The sequence below is a fragment of the Heptranchias perlo genome, chromosome 12, assembly GCF_035084215.1.
Source record: "Heptranchias perlo isolate sHepPer1 chromosome 12, sHepPer1.hap1, whole genome shotgun sequence".
NCBI classification, from domain to species: domain Eukaryota; kingdom Metazoa; phylum Chordata; class Chondrichthyes; order Hexanchiformes; family Hexanchidae; genus Heptranchias; species Heptranchias perlo.
In genome coordinates, this window is record NC_090336.1 from 29624304 (window position 1) to 29646480 (window position 22177).

General features: G+C 41.6%; 1 protein-coding gene across 2 annotated transcripts in view; it reads left to right on the top strand.

Moving 5' to 3' along the window:
• pik3c2a (phosphatidylinositol-4-phosphate 3-kinase, catalytic subunit type 2 alpha) overlaps positions 1–22177 on the top strand; it is a 132131-nt gene that overhangs the window by 36611 nt on the left and 73343 nt on the right. For both annotated transcript variants that reach the window (XM_067993875.1, XM_067993874.1), the window contains 2 exons: positions 11191–11291; positions 12057–12214. In XM_067993875.1, the coding sequence (XP_067849976.1) occupies positions 11191–11291; positions 12057–12214 (259 nt within the window). The remainder of the gene's footprint in view (positions 1–11190; positions 11292–12056; positions 12215–22177) is intronic.

Here is a 22177-nt window from a genome sequence, read left to right on the forward strand (position 1 = left end):
TGAAGAGGTGACTAAAGTAGTGGTCAGGGGAATGTCAATGGATGTTATTTATATGGACTTCCAGAAGGCATTTGATAAGATCCCACATAAGAGACTGTTAGCTAAGATAGAAGCCCATGGAATCGAGGGAAAAGTACAGATTTGGTTAGGAAGTTGGCTGAGCGAAAGGCGACAGAGAGTAGGGATAATGGGTAGGTACTCACATTGGCAGGATGTGACTAGTGGAGTCCTGCAGGGATCTATCTTGGGGCCTCAATTATTCACTATTTATTAACGACTTAGATGAAGGCATAGAAAGTCTCATATCTAAGTTTGCCGATGACACACAGATTGGTGGCATTGTAAGCAGTGTAGATGAAAACATAAAATTACAAAGCGATATTGATAGATTAGGTGAATGGACAAAACTGTGGCAAATAGAATTCATTGTAGGCAAATGTGAGGTCATCCACTTTGGATCAAAAAAGGATAGAACAGAGTACTTTCTAAATGGTAAAAAGTTAAAAACAGTGGATGTCCAAAGGGTCTTAGGTGTTCAGGTACGTAGATCATTGAAGTGTCATGAACAGGTGCAGAAAATAATCAGTAAGGCTAATGGAATTCTGGCCTTTTTATCTAGAGGACTAGAGTACAAGGGGGCAGAGGTTATGCTGCAGCTATACAAAACCCTGGTTAGACCGCACCTGGAGTACTGTGAGCAGTTCTGGGCACCGCACCTTCGGAAGGACAGATTGGCCTTGGAGGGAGTGCAGCGTAGGTTTACTAGAATGATACCCAGACTTCAAGGGTTAAGTTACGAGGAGAAATTACACAAATTGCGGTTGTATTCTCTGGAGTTTAGAAAGTTAAGGGGTGATCTGATCGAAGTTTATAAGATATTAAGGGGAACAGATAGGGTGAATAGAGAGAAACTATTTCCGCTAGTTGGGGATTCTAGGAGTAGGGGGCACAGTCTTAAAAATTAGAGCCAGACCTTTCAGGAGTGAGATTAGAAAACACTTCTACACACAAAGGGTGGTAAATGTTTGGAACTCTCTCCCGCAAATGGCAATTGATACTAGCTCAAATGCTAATTTTAAATCTGAGATAGATAGCTTTTTGCCAACCAAAGGTATTACGGGATATGGGCCAAAGGCAGGTATATGGAGTTAGATCACAAATCAGCCATGATCTTATTAAATGGCGGAGCGGGCATGAGGGGCTGAATCGCCTACTCCTGTTCCTATGTTACTATTTTTTTTTCTTTATAAATTGCAATATAATGTCTACTGTAGATGCACAGAACTAATTCCTGACGGTGCCCAGTGTTAGTAACTGCATTTGTTGTGTTTTGGAACCTGAACAACCTGAATAATTTGTACCTAATCTACTTAAACCAGTTTGTGGGGAGAGAGGAGTGGTTATTTCAAAGCTGCTGAAAAGTTGTGCATTATTTGCATATCGTGAACTATTGCCTCCTTCCACATTCAAGATGCCCAGTCTTGTACTGTGTTTCGTGGTTTTATATCTGTGCTCCATTTCACAGTTGAAGCCACTTGATAAACCCCAGAGCGGTTTCAACTGCTGGCATGAAATTGGTGAGAGACCATTTGTCTGTTTTTGTTTCCATTTTCAAATTTGTTTTTCTTCAAAGCCACCCTGTACATGCATGCCAGCATTTCCAAGCCTAGAAAGTAGGCCAGCAATCTACTCACAGGCCTCTCTAAATGCTGTGGTTGAATTTGCTGCCAGAAGCATTACAGAAGTGGCTTGGGCTAATTTTTTTTAAACTGCATTTACTTTCTCTTTGTGTGTGAAAAGTTTGGCTTTCAGACTTGCTTTATGTGGCAGTCAGGTCAAGAAGGTGTACTTGGGCAGAGCAGACTGGTGTCCTAAACATCGTGTCCTACCACTCTGACAGTATGTATGTTGTGAACACCAAACTTGTCATCTCTTTGTAGCACTCATGAGCTGGCTTTTCTCCATTTCCATTCTTTTGTTTGTGTACCAGCTGACAGACAAGCCTCTGTCATTTATATTCAGATTTGGCTCTAACATAAATGAGATGCCGTGCATGCCTTCACAGCAGGAAATGCCACCTTGTAAGGTGATTTTGGCTTCCAGCCATTACAGGCTGGCAATGCAGTATATCGCACATTGTTGGCCTGTAAGGGCTTATCCCGACCTAGGTAGGTTCACAGCGCAGTTGCTGTAAAGGCGTTTTTGGCTTGAGCATGCACAGTTGTCATGTTTCTGGATTTAACGGGGGTCAGTCTGGTACGGAAGCAATGTAAATGGGGTTTACGTTGCTTGGTAGAACCGTTAAAAAAAAAAGTACGTTTTTGCATTCCTTCAGTGTGACCTCTCGCATTCTCTAATGTGACCCCACCAGAGATGGAATTGAGAAACTGCTCCAGCATTTCCTGACTAATGATACACACATTGTAGTCGGCAAACATTCCTTTCAACAAATGTGAGCTCTTGTGCAGCAAGCACATTTCCTGTTTTGTTAAAAACTGTTTGTTTCAGACTGCTTGGAAAACACAACATAAAATGTACTTTGAAAATAGTTCCCGGCAAATGAATTGTTTTTATATACTTTTCTACAGTTCATCCAAAGTATCTAATTGCCTCTCGTTAGCATTTTTAGCATTCCAGAGCAGCAACCAGCTGTTTTATTTTTCCCACTTTGGGTGACAGAAGTAGACGCCATCAAAACAATGAAGATCTCTTACTCCTTAGTGGCTTGAGATGTTGAATGTGTTGTGACTTGTGCGCAGTGCTGCTTGCAAAGCTATGAGGTGTGAATTTTAAGATGCTTTCCTCTTCGCGACTTCAAATTTTATAAATTTGTCTTTAAGGTGACTATTGCTGCTGGGAAATGGAACCCTTTCCTTTGTGCAATCTACTGTCAAAATCAGCCACTACCACATTAGGCATAGCGCAGGCAGCTGTAGAGTCAAGAGCCACTCCATTCCACCTCCGTCTCAGTAAAAAGAAATCTACAATTATGCTGATATGCCATTTTGTATTCTCCCACATCTGTCTTGTGCTTTTTTTAACTCTATTTGTTAAATCAAAAGCAAAACACTGCAGATACTGGAAATCTGAAATAAAAACAAAATGCTAGAAATACTCAGCAAGTTAGGCAGCATCTGTGGAGAAAGAAACAGAGTTAACGTTTCAGGCCCTTATCTAAGTAAGGATACACTCGCCCTGGAGGCGGTACAGTGACGGTTCACTAGGTTAATTCCTGGGATGAGAGGGTTGTCCTATGAGGTTGAGTAGAATGGGCCTATTCTGTCTGGAGTTTAGAAGAATGAGAGGTGATCTCAATGAAACATATAAGATTATTAGGCGGCTTGACAGGGTAGATGCTGAGAGATTGTTTCCCCTGGCTAGAGAGTCTAGAACTAGGGGGCATAGTCGCAGGATAAGGGGTCGGCCATTCAAGACTGAGGTGAGGAGGAATTTCTTCACTCAGAGGGTTGTGAATCTTTGGAATTCTCTACCCCAGAGGGCTGTGGATGCTCAGTCGTTGAGTATATTCAAGGCTGAGATGGATAGATTTTTGGACTCTAGGGGAATCTAGGGATATCTGGATCAGGCGGGAAAGTGGAGTTGAGGTCAAAATCAGCCATGATCTGATTGAATGGCGGAGCAGGCTCGAGGGGTCGTATGGCCCACTCCTGCTCCTATTTCTTATGTTCTTAGGTTGATGAGCCTTCGTCAGAACTGGAAGAAGTTGAAGATTGAACAGCTTTTAAGCAAGTACAGAGCCGGGGGTGGGGTGGGGGGGGTGATGGAGGAGAGGAAAGAACAAGAGGGAAGACCTATAATAGAGTGAAGGGCAGGAGTGATTAACTGACAAAAGGGATGATGGTGCAAGACAAGGAGGGTAATAATGGGACAAGTAAAGAAACAAAAGATGGGTCTAGAGGAACTGTAAATGGCAACCTTCGAACTATTACCAGCACTGAAAAAATGGGAGCAGTGGTTATGATCTGAAGTTATTGAAATCAACGTTGAGTCCAGAAGGTTGTAAAGTGCCTAATGAAAAGATGAAGTGCTGTTCCTTGAGCTTTATTAGAACAGTGTAAGAGACCGAGGACAAAGAGGTCAGAGTGGGAGTGGAACGGGGAATTAAAATGGCAAGTGACCGGAAGGTCAGGGTCACGCTTGTGAGCTGAAGGGGGGTGTTAAACAAAGCAATCACCCAATCTGTGTTTGGTCTCCCCAATGTAGAGGAGATCGCATTGTGAGCAGTGAATACGGTATATTAAATGGAAAGAATTATAAGTAAATCACTGTTTCACCTGGAAGGAGTGCCTGGGGCCTTGGACGGTGGGAAGGGAGGAGGTGTCAGGGCAGGTATTACATCTCCTACACTCGCACGGGAAGGTGCCGTGGGAAGGAGAGCGGGTGTTGGGGATGATGAAAGAGTGGACCAGGATGTCGCGGAGGGAGTGGTCACTTCAGAATGCTGAAAGGGGAGAGGAAGATGTGTTTGGTGATGGCATCGTGCTGGAGGTGGCAGAAATGGCAGAGTATGATGCGTTGAATGTGGAGGCTGGTGGGGTGGAAGGTGAGGACAAGGGGGACCCTATCATGGTTCTGGGACAGAAGGGAAGGGGTGAGGGCAGAAGTGCGGGAAATGGGATGGACATGATCGAGGGCCCTGTCAACTACATTGGAGGGGAATCCTCATTTGAAGAAAAAGGAAGACATGTCTGAAGCACTGGGGTGGAAGGTGGCATCGTCCGAACAGATGAGATGGAGAAACTGGGAGAAGGGAATAGAGTGGGGTGGCAGGAAGCGTAATCAAGGTAGCTGTGGGAGTCGGTGGGCTTATAGTAGATATTGGTTGACAGCCTATCTCCAGAAATGGAGATAGAGAAGTTGAGGAAGGGGAGAGTCGAGATGGACCAAGTAAAGGCGAGGGAAGGATGGAAATTGGAAGCACAGTGGATGAAATTTTCCAGCTCGGGGCGAGAGCAGGAAATGGCAATGATTCAGTCATCAATGTACCGGAAAAAGAAGTGAGGGAGGGGACCTGAGTAGGACTGGAACAAAGTGTTCCATGTATCCCACAAAAAGGCAGGCATAGCTAGGACCCATACGGGTTCCTATAGCGACACCTTTTATTTGGAGGAAATGAGTGGAGTCAAAGGAGAAGTTGTTCACCGTAAGACCGAGTTCACCCAAGTGGAGGAAGGTGGTGATGGATGGGGATTGGTTGGGCCTATATTCAAGGAAGAAGCGGAGGGCCCGCAGGGCATCCTGTTGGCGGATGGAGTTGTAGAGGGACAGTACGTCCACGGTGAAAAGGAGACGGTTAGGGCCGGGGAACTGGAAACTGTTAAAGTGGCGCAGGATGTTGGAAGAGTCGCAGATGTAGGTCGGAAGAGACTGGACAAGGGAAGAAAAAAGAATTGAGCTAGGAAGAAATAAGTTCCGTGGGGCAAGAACAGGCTGACACGATGGGTCTACCGGGGCAGTCCTGTTTGTGGATCTTGGGAAAGGAGGTAGAAGCAGGCTGTGGGGGCCTATGAGGTTGGAGGCAGCGGGGGGACGATCTAGAGGCGATGAGGTCAGTGACGGTCTGGGAAACTATGGCTTTACTTGCGAAGTTGGATTCAAACAGAGATCCCAAAGTTAAAAAGACTATTATTGTTCACGTTGACACCCAATCCCACCTTTACAAACAATCTTGAATTGGGAGCGGTGCACATGTCCAATTCTTCCATGTCTTATTCTGTCAGTCTTTTTCTAATTTCTATTTTGCACACTCCCCTTTGATTTTATCATATTTTTGTAAGTATGCAAAATCCCCATATCATGCCCCTAATTACCAATTGCGCAGGTTAATGGGCTTTGTATATTCTGCGTCTACTCAAGTAATCCTGATTTAGTGAAGCCTCTTCTGATCAATTGATCTGATTTTATAAGGCCCCTGTTTGTCGCCTTTTTGTTGAGTGAGGCTTCACCTTGGCATAACATCCCATGCTGTTTAACTGGATCAAAACCAGGTAAATGTTGTCCAATGTGGCACTAAACAAGTGGTTAAACTGTACAGGCAGCTTACACTTGAAGTTCAGTTTTTTTTTTATATAGATGAAATGAGTTGACAGCTGACAACCTTCGTCAGATAGATCTTCCCTCCAGGTACTATCTTAGGGGTATCTTCAGTCAAATCTCCAACAAATTTTGTATAACTATGGGGAAGAAAAGGAAGCTTTGTTTGCAATGAGCAAAACACAGAAGAATGTCCAGCATCTGGTTCCACTTAAAAGCTCTAACGTGAACACTTACTGTTTCTGAGAATGAGGAAACATGTAGCTGAAACACAATCAGTAAATGTGTTTTCTAAAGCTAGCCGATCTACGCTTGCAGTAAATCTGATCTGCTTTTCAATGATGGTAGTGTTGTACCGTGTAATGAATAACATGCTAATGTGATGCAACTGTGTTTAACCTGATCTTCCCTTTTAGGGACACAAAGCCTCTTAGTTTATGTAAATATGATGTGGAGATGCCGGTGATGGACTGGGGTGGACAAATGTAAGGAGTCTTACAACACCAGATTATAGTCAAACAGCTTTATTGGAATCACAAGCTTTCGGAGCTTTCCTCCTTCGTCAAGTGACGAAAGAGGAAAGCTCCGAAAGCTTGTGATTCCAATAAAGTTGTTGGGCTATAACCTGGTGTTGTAAGACTCCTTACGTTTATGTAAATAGGTACAACTGATAATGACTGTTGGTGATGGAAATTGGCAGATGCTTTTAAATTTCCTGTTCTGGGTCATTAAACATGAAAACTTTGAAAAAAAATCTTTCACTCTGAAGTTACACTGGCTCATAGTTTTACATCTAAATACAAAAGGCTTCTGCTTAACCCTTGCTAGCAGTTTGACTGGTGATCTTCATTTCTTTCCCCCTCCTAAACCTCCACCATACTCAAAGGGTTGGGCAGAAGTTCAATGTTACAGCCTATTATTACTTGTAAGAATAACTGGTCTTGAAGATGTGTGGAAGTTGGCTGAACTGGTGAGACCCAGTTTCTTTCACAAATGGGAATGTTGGAATTTGTCTGTGTCTGCACTTAATTTTCTTTTATATAAATACTTACGATATACATATACGGAGCTGTAGGAGACAAGACCATGGTAATTTGACCATGTCAGTTTATTCTAGTCACTACCTTGATGTCAAGTGTTGAGCACTGATCAGACACGTCACTTCCACCACCCCTTCCCCAGCCCCAAACATCTGTAATTAGGAAAGCAAAGGAACACTTGTTCTGAGCTGTTATTTTGTCATGATGTGGAGATGCCGGTGATGGACTGGGGTTGACAATTGTAAACAATTTTACAACACCAAGTTATAGTCCAGCAATTTTATTTTAAATTCACAAGCTTTCGGAGATTTTCTCCTTCCTCAGGCAAATGTTTCAAGATCTCCTTGAAGCCTACGCATTTATACATATTGAACAATAATACATGGTGTTTACAGACTGCCCCTGCAACTGCCCGTTGCCAAGGCAATCACCGTGTTCAGACAGAGAGGTGTTACCTGCAGAACCTCCGAATACACATTCAACAAAAAAACAAACAGGGAAAAAAAACAGAGAAAAAAAAACACAGAGAGAGGCAGAAACATCCGGAAGGCAGAGAGAGCCAGCAAATGACCCATTATATTAAAAACAGATAACATTTGTTCGCTGGTGGGGTAACGTGTAGCGTGACATGAACCCAAGATCCCGGTTGAGGCCGTCCTCATGGGTGCGGAACTTGGCTATCAATTTCTGCTCGACGATTTTGCGTTGTCGTGTGTCTCGAAGGCCGCCTTGGAGTACGCTTACCCGAAGGTCGGTGGATGAATGTCCATGACTGCTGAAGTGTTCCCCGACTGGGAGGGAACCCTCCTGTTTGGCGATTGTTGCGCGGTGTCCGTTCATCCGTTGTCGCAGCGTCTGCATGGTCTCGCCAATGTACCATGCTCTGGGGCATCCTTTCCTGCAACGTATGAGGTAGACAACGTTGGCCGAGTCACAGGAGTATGAACCATGCACCTGGTGGGTGGTGTCCTCTCGTGTGATGGTGGTATCTGTGTCGATGATCTGGCATGTCTTGCAGAGGTTACCGTGGCAGGGTTGTGTGGTGTCGTGGACGCTGTTCTCTTGAAAGCTAGGTAATTTGCTGCGAACGATGGTCTGTTTGAGGTTGGGTGGCTGTTTAAAGGCGAGTAGTGGAGGTGTGGGGATGGCCATAGCGAGGTGTTTGTCCTCATTGATGACATGTTGAAGGCTGCGGAGAACATGGCGTAGTTTCTCCGCTCCGGGGAAGTACTGGACGACAAAGGGTACTCTGTTGGTTGCGTCCCGTGTTAGTCTCCTGAGGAGGTCTATGCGATTTTTTGCTGGTGCATGGTTCATGAGGACGGCCTCAACCGGGATCTTGGGTTCATGTCACGCTACACGTTACCCCACCAGCGAACAAATGTTATCTGTTTTTAATATAATGGGTCATTTGCTGGCTCTCTCTGCCTTCCGGATGTTTCTGCCTCTCTCTGTGTTTTTTTTTCTCTGTTTTTTTTCCCTGTTTGTTTTTTTGTTGAATGTGTATTCGGAGGTTCTGCAGGTAACACCTCTCTGTCTGAACACGGTGATTGCCTTGGCAACGGGCAGTTGCAGGGGCAGTCTGTAAACACCATGTATTATTGTTCAATATGTATAAATGCGTAGGCTTCAAGGAGATCTTGAAACATTTGCCTGAGGAAGGAGAAAATCTCCGAAAGCTTGTGAATTTAAAATAAAATTGCTGGACTATAACTTGGTGTTGTAAAATTGTTTACAGTTATTTTGTCACACCAAGTGGTATCTGTTGTCGAGGCCTGGGGGCATCGTGTGTTTCCTGCAGGGTCCTAAGGAAAGGAAGAAACTCAAAACAAGTGTGATTGTAAAGTAGATTTTCATCGAACATGTTGTGGTGGGGGCCATTCCTAATTTAGGCTTTCGGACCATATAATATTCTACAACAGCAGTGTCGCGTTCAATGAAGAGGTAAAGCTGAGTTAAGGCTCATTTTAGACCTCATAAAGCATCAGTGGAATCCAACTATAAATAGTTAGGGAAATTATCTTAAACACCATGCAACTTTCACTCCAGCAGAACCATATATCCATTTGCTATATTTTCTGGTGCTTGAGACTGTGCAGATGGAACATACAAATAAATCCTTTTCCAAATTTGCTTAAATTGGAATCCATTAATGCATGGGTCTGAAATGAGCCTTAACTCCATCAAACCCAGAACCACCACCTGCCACCAGACTTGCACTATGGAGTAACAATTCTATTATATCCTCTGGTTCCTGACTTGTGCCGAACACGGGAAATTTTCGCAGCTTAAGCAGGAAATATGGAAGCACAAATTGTCTACCAAGGCCAGTTTCCTTTTGTGAAAAGTGAATTGTGCTGACTGGAATGTTGACTCTATAGTTTCATTGTAACTGCTGTATGTCGTGGAAGTCAGACTCCTATTATTGGAGTTTACCACGGAGGCATTTGTAATTTGACCAATTGTTGGCCTGTGTCTCTAATCTGAACTCTGCAGGCCTCCTTTTTAATAAATAATCCTGGCTGCACTTAACCTCTCCGAGGAAGAGCCAGGATGTTTTTAGTCCCGCGCTGCCACTTCACTGAGTTTTGGAGCAGCCTTGTTCCCTGTTGTTCATTGTGTAAATGGACATGAGGCTGCTCGAAGCCAGTGTATAAATCCCATGTCCTATTTCTGCCAGTTCAGAAAATTAGACAGCAAAGGTAGCATAGAGAAGAAAAATTGAGTGCTCTGACCACTTCAACCTTCCATACCATTTGCATGCTGGCAGAACAGAGGGAGGTTTAGCCTGTGTAACTGGGGCTATTCCTGACTTGAGAGATTTTTGATGTTGACGTGTGTGGTGTAATAGTTGGAAAATATTCTCGTTTCACAGTACTGAAAGTAATTGCAATTTCAAACCTGTTTTTAATTTGATTTTCCATTAGAAATATCCAACATCTTCTTGTAATGGTTGTGCCACTTATTGAAGTCTCTCTACCTCCTGAACATTCAGTGATTACTGGTGGTGGCGGTGGTACTATTACTTTTTGGCGGTGGGGGGAGAGAAGAGATGATAAGAACGGTTTGTACAGTGGGTCGATAATGTATTCCAACAATTTTAATGTTGAGGGTGCTGCTTTGAAATGGGATTGGTATAATGGAAGCACTGTATAGCTGAATAGTCTTGAAGCAGGCAAACCCATAACACTGCTATACTGTAAACATCATGCAATACATGGCTGACAATTCATGCCATTGTTCTACATTTCAAGTTATTTTAATTGGATAGCCACTTCAATTAAGTAGCATAGCTAACTAAAATTCATAGCATTTCAATTTTTAAAGACTAAACCACAGTGGCATTCTATTGCAATGGGTTTACGGTTTTGAGAAGTGATTTTAAATAATAAACTGACCTACTTGGCATATTCAAAAAATGTAACCTATGGGGAAAATGAAATAAAAGTTTTCTGTTTTGGTTCCTCTTTGTGTATGATGTCATTTTCCACTTGGAGATCCACTGTGATTGTACACTCGAAGAATATTCTGCAAATGTTGACTAATGCAAATTGAGTAATTAGATCACCTCGTTTTGCTCCCTCACTTAAAGCTCTCTGCATTAGTACAGTGCTGCTTCAAGATTGCTGTCTGAATTATATTCTTTGCAATGCTTTTTCCTTTATACTTTTCAGTGAGATGTTGCAGCAGTCATTTTAAAGAAAAGTTATGCACTTTAATTTTTATTGACCTTCAAGAAATGTGCAAAAACCTTGAGACATTGTAACCGAGTAGGTTAAGGTGTAATTAGATCACTACAAGATTGTAGAAGCATGCCATGTCCTGCTGTATAACTTATCAACATTGTAACTTTATTTTACTGCAAACTGAATTGGCTCCATGGTTAGTAATTCTTGAACTTTGGCAAATTTTTGGTGTTTTCGGAAGAGCCTGTATACAAAATGTTAGTTTTTTTTACATGTATACTTCATGTGTATGTCTCCATCCAGGTGTTAGGTTTCATGAGTGGATATACAACATTCTGCTATGCATTATGCTTAATATGTTTAATGCATTGCAAAATCATTTGATTTAAAGCTTTGTGCTTTTATTACAGGGTGAAAATGGGACCAGTAATTATCTTACAGGAGAAAAAATTCTGGAACAAATCGATTCACAAAATGGGTCGGTGGCAGCTTTTTGGCAAGAAATTATTAAGTAAGAGTGGTCAACCTTTTTTTGTTACTTCATGGATTTAAGTAAATACAACTTTTTTTGAATTGCTATTTGAAATGCTTGGTGGGTATGTGTGTGTATATATCTCCGAGATAAAAGATTTAAATGCCAATTGGAGAATTGCCCATAAAGTGACTGGGTTTTTAAAAAGAAATCAGGATAAGGTTCCCGCTTCAGTGCTGTCCAGGCTTGTGACGAGGCCATTAGCTCTTCTAGTTTATTTTACATGTATAAAACTCCATGAGAATATGTTGTTCCACCATATGGGATTGTGGGAGATATCCACATCAGTTGTAGAGTGCTGAGCAATATTAGTTGACCTCTTTGGTATCTCAATGCTAACTGAATCTTGTGTCATGGGCTACGGCTAGTTGAAACAGCTCTTATATTGCAGAAATGATACTGCAGACCTTGCAAATGTAACTGTGAAATACCAATGATTTTGGTGGAGATGGCATTTTAATAAACTTCAGCAGATGGTTGTGTGTGTTTTAAAATAATTTAAAGCAGCAATAAGTTCTTTTGAAGTGGAAGTTGAATAAATCTGATGAGTTAAATGTAAATGCCCCGGTGCTATGCTGGATATTCATGCCTCATATTCTTGTTAGTGCTGTGTTTGATAGCCAAATTTAATATTGGAAACCATTCCAAGAAATGGCTTTCGAATGTTGGACTCTCCAAATTGAATGTAAGGGGAATTTGAAGCTAAATTCTTGACTAAACTTCAATGATTTTTGCAATTTTTAGGTTACGATCTACATTTCCATACAGTGACCACTCCACAAACCCAGGTTATGTTTTGAGTCCTGTTATGCTTCATCGAGACATGAATGGAGAAAATGCTAGTGTGAAGGTCTCCATAGAAATTGAAGAGTTTCAGCAGCCAGTCACGTTCACTTGCGATGGTGAGATATACCATCGACCACTTCTGAGTAATCAGTGTGAAGAGCCTATTTTCCAAAGTATTACATTACAAAATGTGCACTATATTAGGTTGCATGGCACTTTTATAAAGGAATTTTGTGCATAGATGCTGCATGACTCAGCGACAATGTTTGTTTGAAATTAAATAATGGCAAATTGCTTGGATCAGAAAGGAGGGAGAGTCCAGGGCCTTTTTGGGTTTGAGCGTAAATGGTCTGCACTGCAATCTTTTGTGCAATCGGATAATCAACTTCACACCATTTTAGTGAGATATGGTTTAAGCTACAGTGGCCCAACTCAGATATGTGCAACATTTTGCATTATTCAAAATACAACTCTTGTAGAACATGAATTTATGAAATTTAAAACCACAATAACTTGAGATCATTTTATCAAATGTGCAAAGCATTTCCAAATGTCCAAATATTTCTTAGGTGGGTGACTAAAGCGTGACAATGGAAATAAATCCTACGAAATGATTCATCCGGAATGAAACCCATAGAAGAACCAGTTTCATGGGCAAATGACAAGCACAAACAAATGATTATAGAAGTGTGGTAAGGCAACAGGAATGCTGCTTTAATCTTTTTTATTCATTCATGGGATGTGGGCGTTGCTGGCAAGGCCAGCATTTATTGCCCATCCCCAATTCCCCTGGAAGGTGGTGAGCTGCTGCCTTGAATTGCTGCAGTCCATATGGTGAAGGTTCTCCCATGGCGCTGTTAGGAAGGGAGTTCCAGGATTTTGACCCAGTGACGATAAAGGAACGGTGATACATTTCCAAGTCGGGATGGTGTGTGACTTGGAGGGGAATGTGCAGGTGGTGGTGTTCCCATGTGCCTGCTGCTCTTGTCCTAGGTGGTAGAGGTTGCGGGTTTGGGAGGTGCTGTCGAAGAAGCCTTGGCGAGTTGCTGCAGTGCATCCTGCAGATGGTACACGTTGCAGCCATGGTGCGCCGGTGGTGAAGGGAGTGAATGTTTAGGGTGGTGGATGGGGTGCCAATCAAGTGGGCTGCTTTGTCCTGGATGGTGTCGAGCTTCTTGAGTGTTGGTGCTGCACTCATCCAGGCAAGTGGAGAGTATTCCATCACACTCCTGACTTGTGCCTTGTAGATGGTGGAAAGGGAGTCAGGAGGTGAGTCACTCACTGCAGAATACCCAGCCTCTGACCTCTCTTGTAGCCACAGTATTTATGTGGCTGGTCCAGTTAAGTTTCTGGTCAGTGGTGACCTCCAGGATTTTGATGGTGGTGGATTCGGCGATGGTAATGCCGTTGAATGTCAAGGGGAGGTGGTTAGACTCTCTCTTGTTGGAGATGGTCATTCCCTGGCACTTGTCTAGCACGAGCGTTACTTGCCACTTATCAGCTCAAACCTGGATGTTGTCCAGCTCTTGCTGCAGGCAGGCACAGACTGCTTCATTATCTGAGGGGTTGCGAATGGAACTGAACACTGTGCAATCATCAGCAAACATCCCCATTTCTGACCTTCTGATTGGCTCTGTTCCAGCCAGATAACATAAGCATGACCCGTGTCTGCTCATGTAACTTTTAAAACATCGATTGAAAGAGTGCTTCTGTGCTACATGTTTTCTAATGTTTATTTATGGATGTTTTTAAACACATGTCATAACATGCGTAAATAAAGGCATATAAAATGTGTGACTGAAATGGGTCCCGTGGCCATGGGCCGATAGAAATATGTGCAGCTTAACCACACAAGATATCTCCACTATCCTGTTTTTGAGTCACTGATCAGGATGGAGTGCAATACGATTTATTAAATTCTGGTTTGATATAAAGGTCTAATGAATATATTTTGGGTCTGTCTAACTACTCTGACAGTATGTCATTAGGAAAAAAGAAGAAAGCAAGAACAAACTTGCAATTATATAGCATCTTTCACAACCTCAGGATGTCCCAAAGTGCTTCTCAGTGATTGAAGTGCAGTCACTGTTGTAATGTAGGGAAATATATGTTTGAATGTGTTTTGTGTAGCGCTTTTCACTTTGGAGAAGAAAAGCCGTTAATACTAAAGCAGTCTGACTATGTCTCTGCTTAGCTTGTGAAAGCAGCTAGGCTGGCGTTACGATGACAAATTAACTTAATATCAAAATTTATCCTCTTCAGAAGTGTGTGCTGGCTGTTGTGATCGGAGATGTTCATAAATAAAGCAGCAATAAAGGATGATCGTTTAACATCTGCCAAAAACTCTCGTCCAATTTTATTAAATGAGCATCCTTTGTTTCCTTCTAAAACTTTAATCAGAATTAAGGAAAGCTGATCAGATGAAGTCTGCAACAAATTACAGAAGGGTGAAGTGAACCTGTGAGCATTAATTTCTATTGAATTTGTCCAGCTTTCACCAGGACTTGGAAATATTGATGGAGAGGAATGGTTTTGAGAATTTAGCATTTATAGGATTTGCTGAGTAGTGACATTTGTATAGGTTCATCTGCATAGCTTTCTTACCTACAATATGTGAATTTATTGGTGACTTGTTGGTGCATCATTTTAAATGGCATATATATAGGTATCAGCATGTAAGCAAAGAAAGGATCTACCCTTGGGATATAATGGTACACATTTTTCTGTACAATCTCAAATCTTGCTGGTTTTTAAGAGTACAGTGATGGCTATAGGATCTGTGTGTAGTGTTTTTTTTAATATAATTTCCCTATCGTGCCCTGTTATCTCATTCCACCCCACTCCCCTTGCTGACGTGTAGTTCAAATGCTGGTGGCCATAGTAACTTGTCCAGGCAGCTGTTCTGCACAGGAGCCTGGATAGACAATGACTGTATGCAATTGAATTGTGGGGCATGAAAGCTGAGCATATCCCTGTGCACAAAGGACACTTGTAGTCTGAATCACTGGGTACCAATCAGAAGCTCCCTCCTCCTGAGGCATTGATTCCAATTGTAATGTTCCTCTGTTGTAGCTGAGGTCATCTAACTCGGCACAGATCTTCAATTAGACCTGGGACCCTCCTGGTCTGGCCTCAAACAACACCGAGTGGTATATTTACCTATGGAGCTATTGGAGCCAAACTGTAGTATTATATAAGTACAATTAAATCTGTAATGCACTGAGGGCTTAACTAACATTTTCACCTGAATACAAATGCAAAACTTTGTCGTAAAGCACTTTGCACTTGGCCTTTTTTTAAAAAAATCAAACAATTGTCTGGATTTTTTGAGTAGAAGAGAATTGGTGTGAAATCAAAGCAGTATCATCAATTGTTCATTGGACAATTTGGCTGAAAAGACTAGTGTTTAGTATGCAGCTTTTGATTCCAGATAGGTGTGTATTTTCTGCTCTCCTGAAAAAGGGCTGGCATTTTTCTTTTGGGCCTTGTTATATACTTTAATACTTGAAAGTGCTGGCTTAAGTTGTATGTCATTTAACAGACTGTGCAATTACATAACAAGACCTGTGTCTGATAACATACTAACTAAGATGCTTGCTTCAAAGAACTGTAGATAATGGGAGTTCAAGCACTTGATAATAGTCAAATGGGGATTTTTTTTTATCCTGAGGTTCTGGTTTACTGTAAGAGAAATCGCACTTTTCTGATTTGGAGCATATTTTCTTTTAAATGAGATACAACATTCTCTTAGTGTCCTTCGTGGCTCCCTATGCGTACTTATAATTTCCACCTTTTTATCTTTTCTGAATCTGTGCTGTTTTACTGATAATTTTGCAGAAGCAACAATAAAACCACAAGCCTATATCCCAACCCAACATGAAGAAAAATCATTCTCATTATTAGTTACTTTCCTTGAGATGTGCTCATATTGTGTGGAGAGGGTTTTATCTCCAAAGGTTAAATTGCTGGTGTGATGGACTGCAATGGTGTATGTGGTAAAGAAATGGCTGGCCTACATGAGACTCCAGTCCCATACTCCATGCACAAAGTAACCAGGGATGGGCAGTAAGTACTGCCTTGACAGTGGTGTCCACACCCCAAGGAAATTTTTCTTTAAAAATCCAGCCTCATTTCTGTAGAGTGCAAAGCCTTTTTGTTGTTTCTTGTTCAATGTAGCAAAGTGTCATTGTTGGTAACTGACTGAAAGTAGTTCAGGATCATTTTCAATAAATAGTACTGCAGTTTTATGTCAATACATGAAAAAACTGGAATTATCTCTCCTCCCTCCCTCCTCTCCCCCCCCCCCCCCCCACTGCAGCTAAGTTACAATGGATGTTTTGAGTTTTATATTTTATTAGCAGACTAAGGAGGCACTTTTCTCTTGACTGTTTGCAATTATAAAGTCACATTGTTACAGCACGCAAGGAGACCATTTGGCACATCAAGTCTGTTTCTGTGGTTTTCTTCATGTGAGCCACCTGTTATAATCCCACTCTCCTGCTCAAGAGTGCTGCTGGGCCTTGCCCATTCATCTGGTGAATTTACTCTGAGTTGCAATTTAATTACGACAGGACTTTTTTTTTTCTTTGGTAAGTGCATTGGAATATTGAATTTCTCTTTACTAAGGTTCCCGTGTTTGCAGCTGGTATCATTTTAAAATCTTAAGTCAGGCTGACAACTACCAGGTGAAATAGAAAAATGGGCTTGAAAATAGTTGATTCCTTGACTCCTGGGATGGATCCGGTGGTAACATAACTTGGAGTTCATCAGAACTGTCAAACTTTTAACATGCCATGGTTGTATAGATTTCTTCTTCATTCTAGCCTAAATCATCTTGGATTAATATCCATCTCTAGTGATCGGTTTAAAAGGACAAGGGATGTTTTGAAGAAGCCTGTGGGATTGCAGATTGTTTTGGAGAAGGACTCCATACCATTAATCTGCTTGGTCAGTTAAAATTGTTGACTTCATGTCCAAAACAGGATCATGAGAGAGCAGACACTAAGTGAAGATGATATTTGGCCACCCCTTCCCTACAGGGCAGGAAATTTTTGGAGGGTGAGTCAGCCCCTGACATTCTTCGTTGGCTAGTTTGAGATCTTTCTGAGAATTATTTTTATGATGTGGAATAGTTTTCTGAAAATTTCAAAATTAAACCGAAAAGACTTACTGGCGGCCAGTGTTTTGCTTTTTATTTTAGTGTAACTTTCAAAGAACATGGGCTTCAACTGTTTAATATCTATAGAACCAAGAGTCTGAATGTTAAACAATGAAAGGAATGTATGGAATGAGTATTTGTGTTTATCCTGATCTTTGAATTAAAGCTGAAATGACAAGGCCCTCAAGTGGTAATGCATCATTCAGAAGAAGTCTGAGGCACAGAAATACCTGAAAAATTTTAAGGCATCTAATTTGACAGCTGAAGAGCTTTATAGCATAAATGTGTTTGAGCTAGAATTCAAATACCTGGTTCCTTTTTTTAAAAAAAAAGGGAACATACATCTTTTTGATACACAGGGAAAAAGTCATTCAAGCTTTTTAAAAATAAATCTTTGGCTTCCCAATGGCTTAGCTAGTTAAGACGATGAATATCTGAGCTATACAGACCAGAAATACTAGAGAACCAAGAGTCTGGTGAGAATGAATAACTGAAGGAAGTTAGTATTAGTAAAAAAAAAGTACTAGAGAAATTAATGGGACTGAAAGTTGATAAATCCCAAGGACCTGTGATCTACATCCCAGGGTTTTGAAAGAGGCGGCTATAGCGATAGTGGATGCATTGGTTGTCATCTTCCAGAATCTATAGAATTTTGGAACGGTTCTTGCAGATTGAGGGTAGCAAATGTAACCCCACTATTTAAGAAAGGAGGGAGAGAGAAAACAGGGAACTACAGACCTGTTAGCCTGACATCAGTAGTAGGGAAAATGCTAGAATCTATTATAAAGGATGTGATAACAGGACACTTAGAAAATAATAATAGGATTTGGCAGTCAACATGGATTTATGAAAGGGAAATCACATTTGACAAACCTATTGGAGATCTTTGAGGATGTAACTAGTAGACTAGATAAGGGGATGTGGTGTATTTGGATTTTCAGAAGATTTTCAATAAGATCCCACACAGGAGGTTGGTGAACAAAGTTAGAGCACGTGGAATTGAGGATAATATACTGGCATGGATTGAGAATTGGTTAACAGACAAAAAACAGAGAGTAGGAATAAACGGGTCTTTTTCAGAATGGCAGATTGTGACTAGTGGGGTACCGCAGGGATCAGTGCTTGGGCCCCAGCTATTCACAACCTATATCAATGATTAGGATGAGGAGACCAAATGTGATATTTCCATTTGCTGATGACACACAACTGGGTGGGAATGTGAGTTGTGAGGAAGACGCAAAGAGGCTTCAAGGGGATATCGACAGGCTAAGTGAGTGGGCAAGAACATGGCAGATGGAATATAATGTGGAAAAATGTGAAGTTATCCACTTTGGTAGGAAAAACAGAAATGCAGAGTATTTTTTAAATGGTAAGATATTGGGAAATGTTGATGTTCAAAGGGAACTGGATGTCCTTGTACATGAGTCACTGAAAGCTAACATGCAGTTGCAGCAAGCAATTAGGAAGGCAAATAGTATGTTGGCCTTTATTACAAGAGGATTTGAGTACAGGAGTAAAGATGTCTTACTGCAATTATATAGGGCCTTGGTGAGACCACACCTAGAATATTGTGTACAATTTTGGCATCCTGACCTAAGAAAGCATGCACTTGCCATGGAGGAAGTGCAACAAAGGTTCACCAGACTGATTCCTGGGATAGCAGGATTGTTGTTTGAAGAGAGATTGAGTAGACTTGGCCTGTATTATCTAAATTATAGAAGAATGAGCAGTGATCTCATTGAAACATACAAAATTCTTACAGGGCTCGACAGGGTAGATGCAAGGAGGATGTTTCCCCTGCCTGGGAAGTCTAGAACCAGGGGTCACAGTCTGAGAATAAAGGGTAGGTCATTTAGGACTGAGATGAGAAATTTCTTCACTCGGAGGTTGGTGAATCTTTGGAATTCTGTACCCCAGAGGGCTGTGGAGGCTCAGTCATTGAGTACATTCAAAACAGAGATTGATAGATTTCTAGATATTGAAGGCATCATGGGGATGGTGCAGGAAAATGTCGTTGAGGTGGAAGATCAGCCATGATCTTGTTGAATGACGGAGCAGGCTCGAGGGGTCGGATGGCCTACTCCTGCTCCTATTTCTTATGTTCTTAGGAAAGTTTCAGTCTCTGCTCGGTTGGCTGGGTTGCTACAATTGGCCTCAGCAACCATGGTTAGAGAGAGGACATCAGCCAGGGTTCTCAATCCTGATCCTCCAGACATCAGAGTGGAGACAGAACCTGGCACCTCCTGGTTTACCCAGCGGTCTCTCTGGCCTCTGGCCTCCGCCCTCCATGATTTGTAACTTCAGCCCATCCAAAACTCCACTACCCCTATCCTATAGCACAACGAGTGCTCCAACGTATCAAATATAAAATTCTCATCCTCGTGTTTAAATTCCTACATGACCTCTCACCTCCCTATCTCTATAAACTCTTCCAGACCTGCAACGTTTCTCCAGTCCTGTCCTTGTGCATTCTCCCTCTCTTTCCCCCCTCCCCCAGTGTTCCCTTTGCCCCACCATTGGCCTTCAACCGCCTAGGCCTCATGATCCAAAATTCCCTCTCCCTCTCCACCTTCTTGCACGACGTCCTTATACCAACATATTTAACTAAACCTTTGGTTACCCCCTCCTTTGGCTCGGCATTCATTTTTTTTTTGATTACCACGGTGTAACACATTGGGATGTTTTTCTCTGTTTTACATGCACACATACATACACATGATGATTTAAAGCATCAATACCTAAATCTGAAGACGTGTGTTGCCTGTAAATGAACTAGTGCTTAATTCCAAATGTATTCTACAGAACTAATTGGTTTCACAAAAATAGGTTACAGTTGAATTGAAAACTCCCCAATGATGTATTCCTGCCCTTCTTAATTACTCTGGTGTATTGCAAGGAAATTTCATGCCTTGTATCGCTTTACCCCATTAATACAAACCCATTGGAAAGTGCTATCATCTTTAATCTATAACTATTCCTTATGTGAGTGTAAAGTAAAAATGGAAGTGCCGTGATGATACCGGACTGACTTTTTTTTTAAAAAACAACCCCACTAAAAGGCTAAGTTGTGTTGTTTTCCTTTCAAGCTGAGAGTAGTTAGATCCTGAGTGCCAATGCTTATTCCGCCCTGTAGCTGACTACATACGAATATGGACTGCAGTTGCTTGCTCTTTCCCAACCCTTTTCTTTTTCCTTTCACCCCGACCCCACTGTAGGAAGCATCTGCTGTGAGCCTCCCTCTGATCTAGAAGTGGTTTCCTCTTTGTGCTTAAGGTTGCACACGCAAAAACAATATACAAGAATAAATACCAAAGTGGTGCGCTGTTCCCTTATCAATTGTGAGAAAGGTCTTTTCTGTGTGACTACAATGACGTAAATCTGAAAATTTCAAATACACCAGTCTTTTAATGTGGACATTGGTTTTCTCCCAACTCTTTTTGTCTTGTTTGCAGCAAAAAAGCAGACCTGAAACCTAAATACATACTATACATATTGTCTTGAGATAGTGTGTCCAAAGTTAACCATTAACCATTTTTATTGTGATATCAGCCACTAGAAATTACTTGTCCAACATGTACTCCATCCAAAATACCACACTTGTCACCCCAATGTTTATAGGCTAAAACTAATACATTTATTTATAAATGGAAGAACAGAAGCAATATAACTTGGCAAATTGCTGAAAATAAAAGTTAAAATCTAGAATCAGTCCATAATGGGCTGATTCTAGATTTGAACTTTTATTTTCAGCAATTTGCCATGCATGCTTCTTGCATGTTTTGATGGACAATATTCTTGGAGCAGTTTTTCACAGACCCTCACAATGTAAAGTTGTACATGGATGAAGTGAATTTCCGATCGACAGGGTTATGATCCCGAGGCAGAACGGTCGAACAATAGCTGTTTTTATGCCATGACTTTGAAGTCCATAGGCAGCCTGAACAGTGCAATCCTCAACTTGCGGGGAAAGGCATTTACTTTGGTTATTACCATCTCCTTGTAAGCATCATGCATTAATATTTCAACAGTTGGAGTAATTGAATTTGTCAGGTCGGCTAAGCCACATGCATTAATGTTGCAAGCAGCCAGTCCTAGCTATGAAGCAACTCTTTTTTGATGCAGAGAGTGTCCATGCAGCATATGTATGTGTATTGGTCATCCAAGTGAGCTGTTTCCAGTGATGCTGCTGTGTGTATCTAAAGTCATATAAAAATAGAATACAGGGATCCCTCGTTTTAGTTGCGTTGATCATGTGGATTCAGTGCTTCTAGTTTGGCCACAGGAGGAGAAATAACATCATACACAGAGCAAGCAATTAGGCAGTGGAATCTGGTTTGTACTTCACCTGTGTTTTCAGTATTTATAACTTGAGCAGTGCAAGTATTAATTTTATAATAGATGCAAAATAGTTATTTTATTTTTGCTGAGTTATCGTTCATGTATTAGAAATGCCAAAGGAGAGAAAATTCCTCGTGCTTGAAGATGGTGGTAACTGCCCATTTGCATTTTCATTCTAACCTATTTAGCTTGGAAAGTCTCAGTGCATGTTGGCAGTAGAGCTATGTGCTTAGCACCAAATGTTTATCATTCCGTGGGAAGTCATTCTTTTTAAAATGATTGGTTGCTTAAATCTATTCCTTGCTGCATTAGATTTCAATAATACTACTTCATTTACATTTTGTGATTGCCAGGCTGCATTTTTTTGCCCATCCCTACTTGGCCTGGGATAGTGGAGAGGTCTTCCGGTTGAACCGTTGCAGTCCGTATGGTAATAGTGCTCTCGTGATGCTATCAGGTAGTGAATTGCAGGATCCTAACCCAGTGACTGCTGTGACCCAGTAATCACAGTCTTGATCCATTTCTGTGCTCAGCTAGCTGATCTCAGCCAGGCTGGCAATAGGAAGCTTATCCTAGCATATCT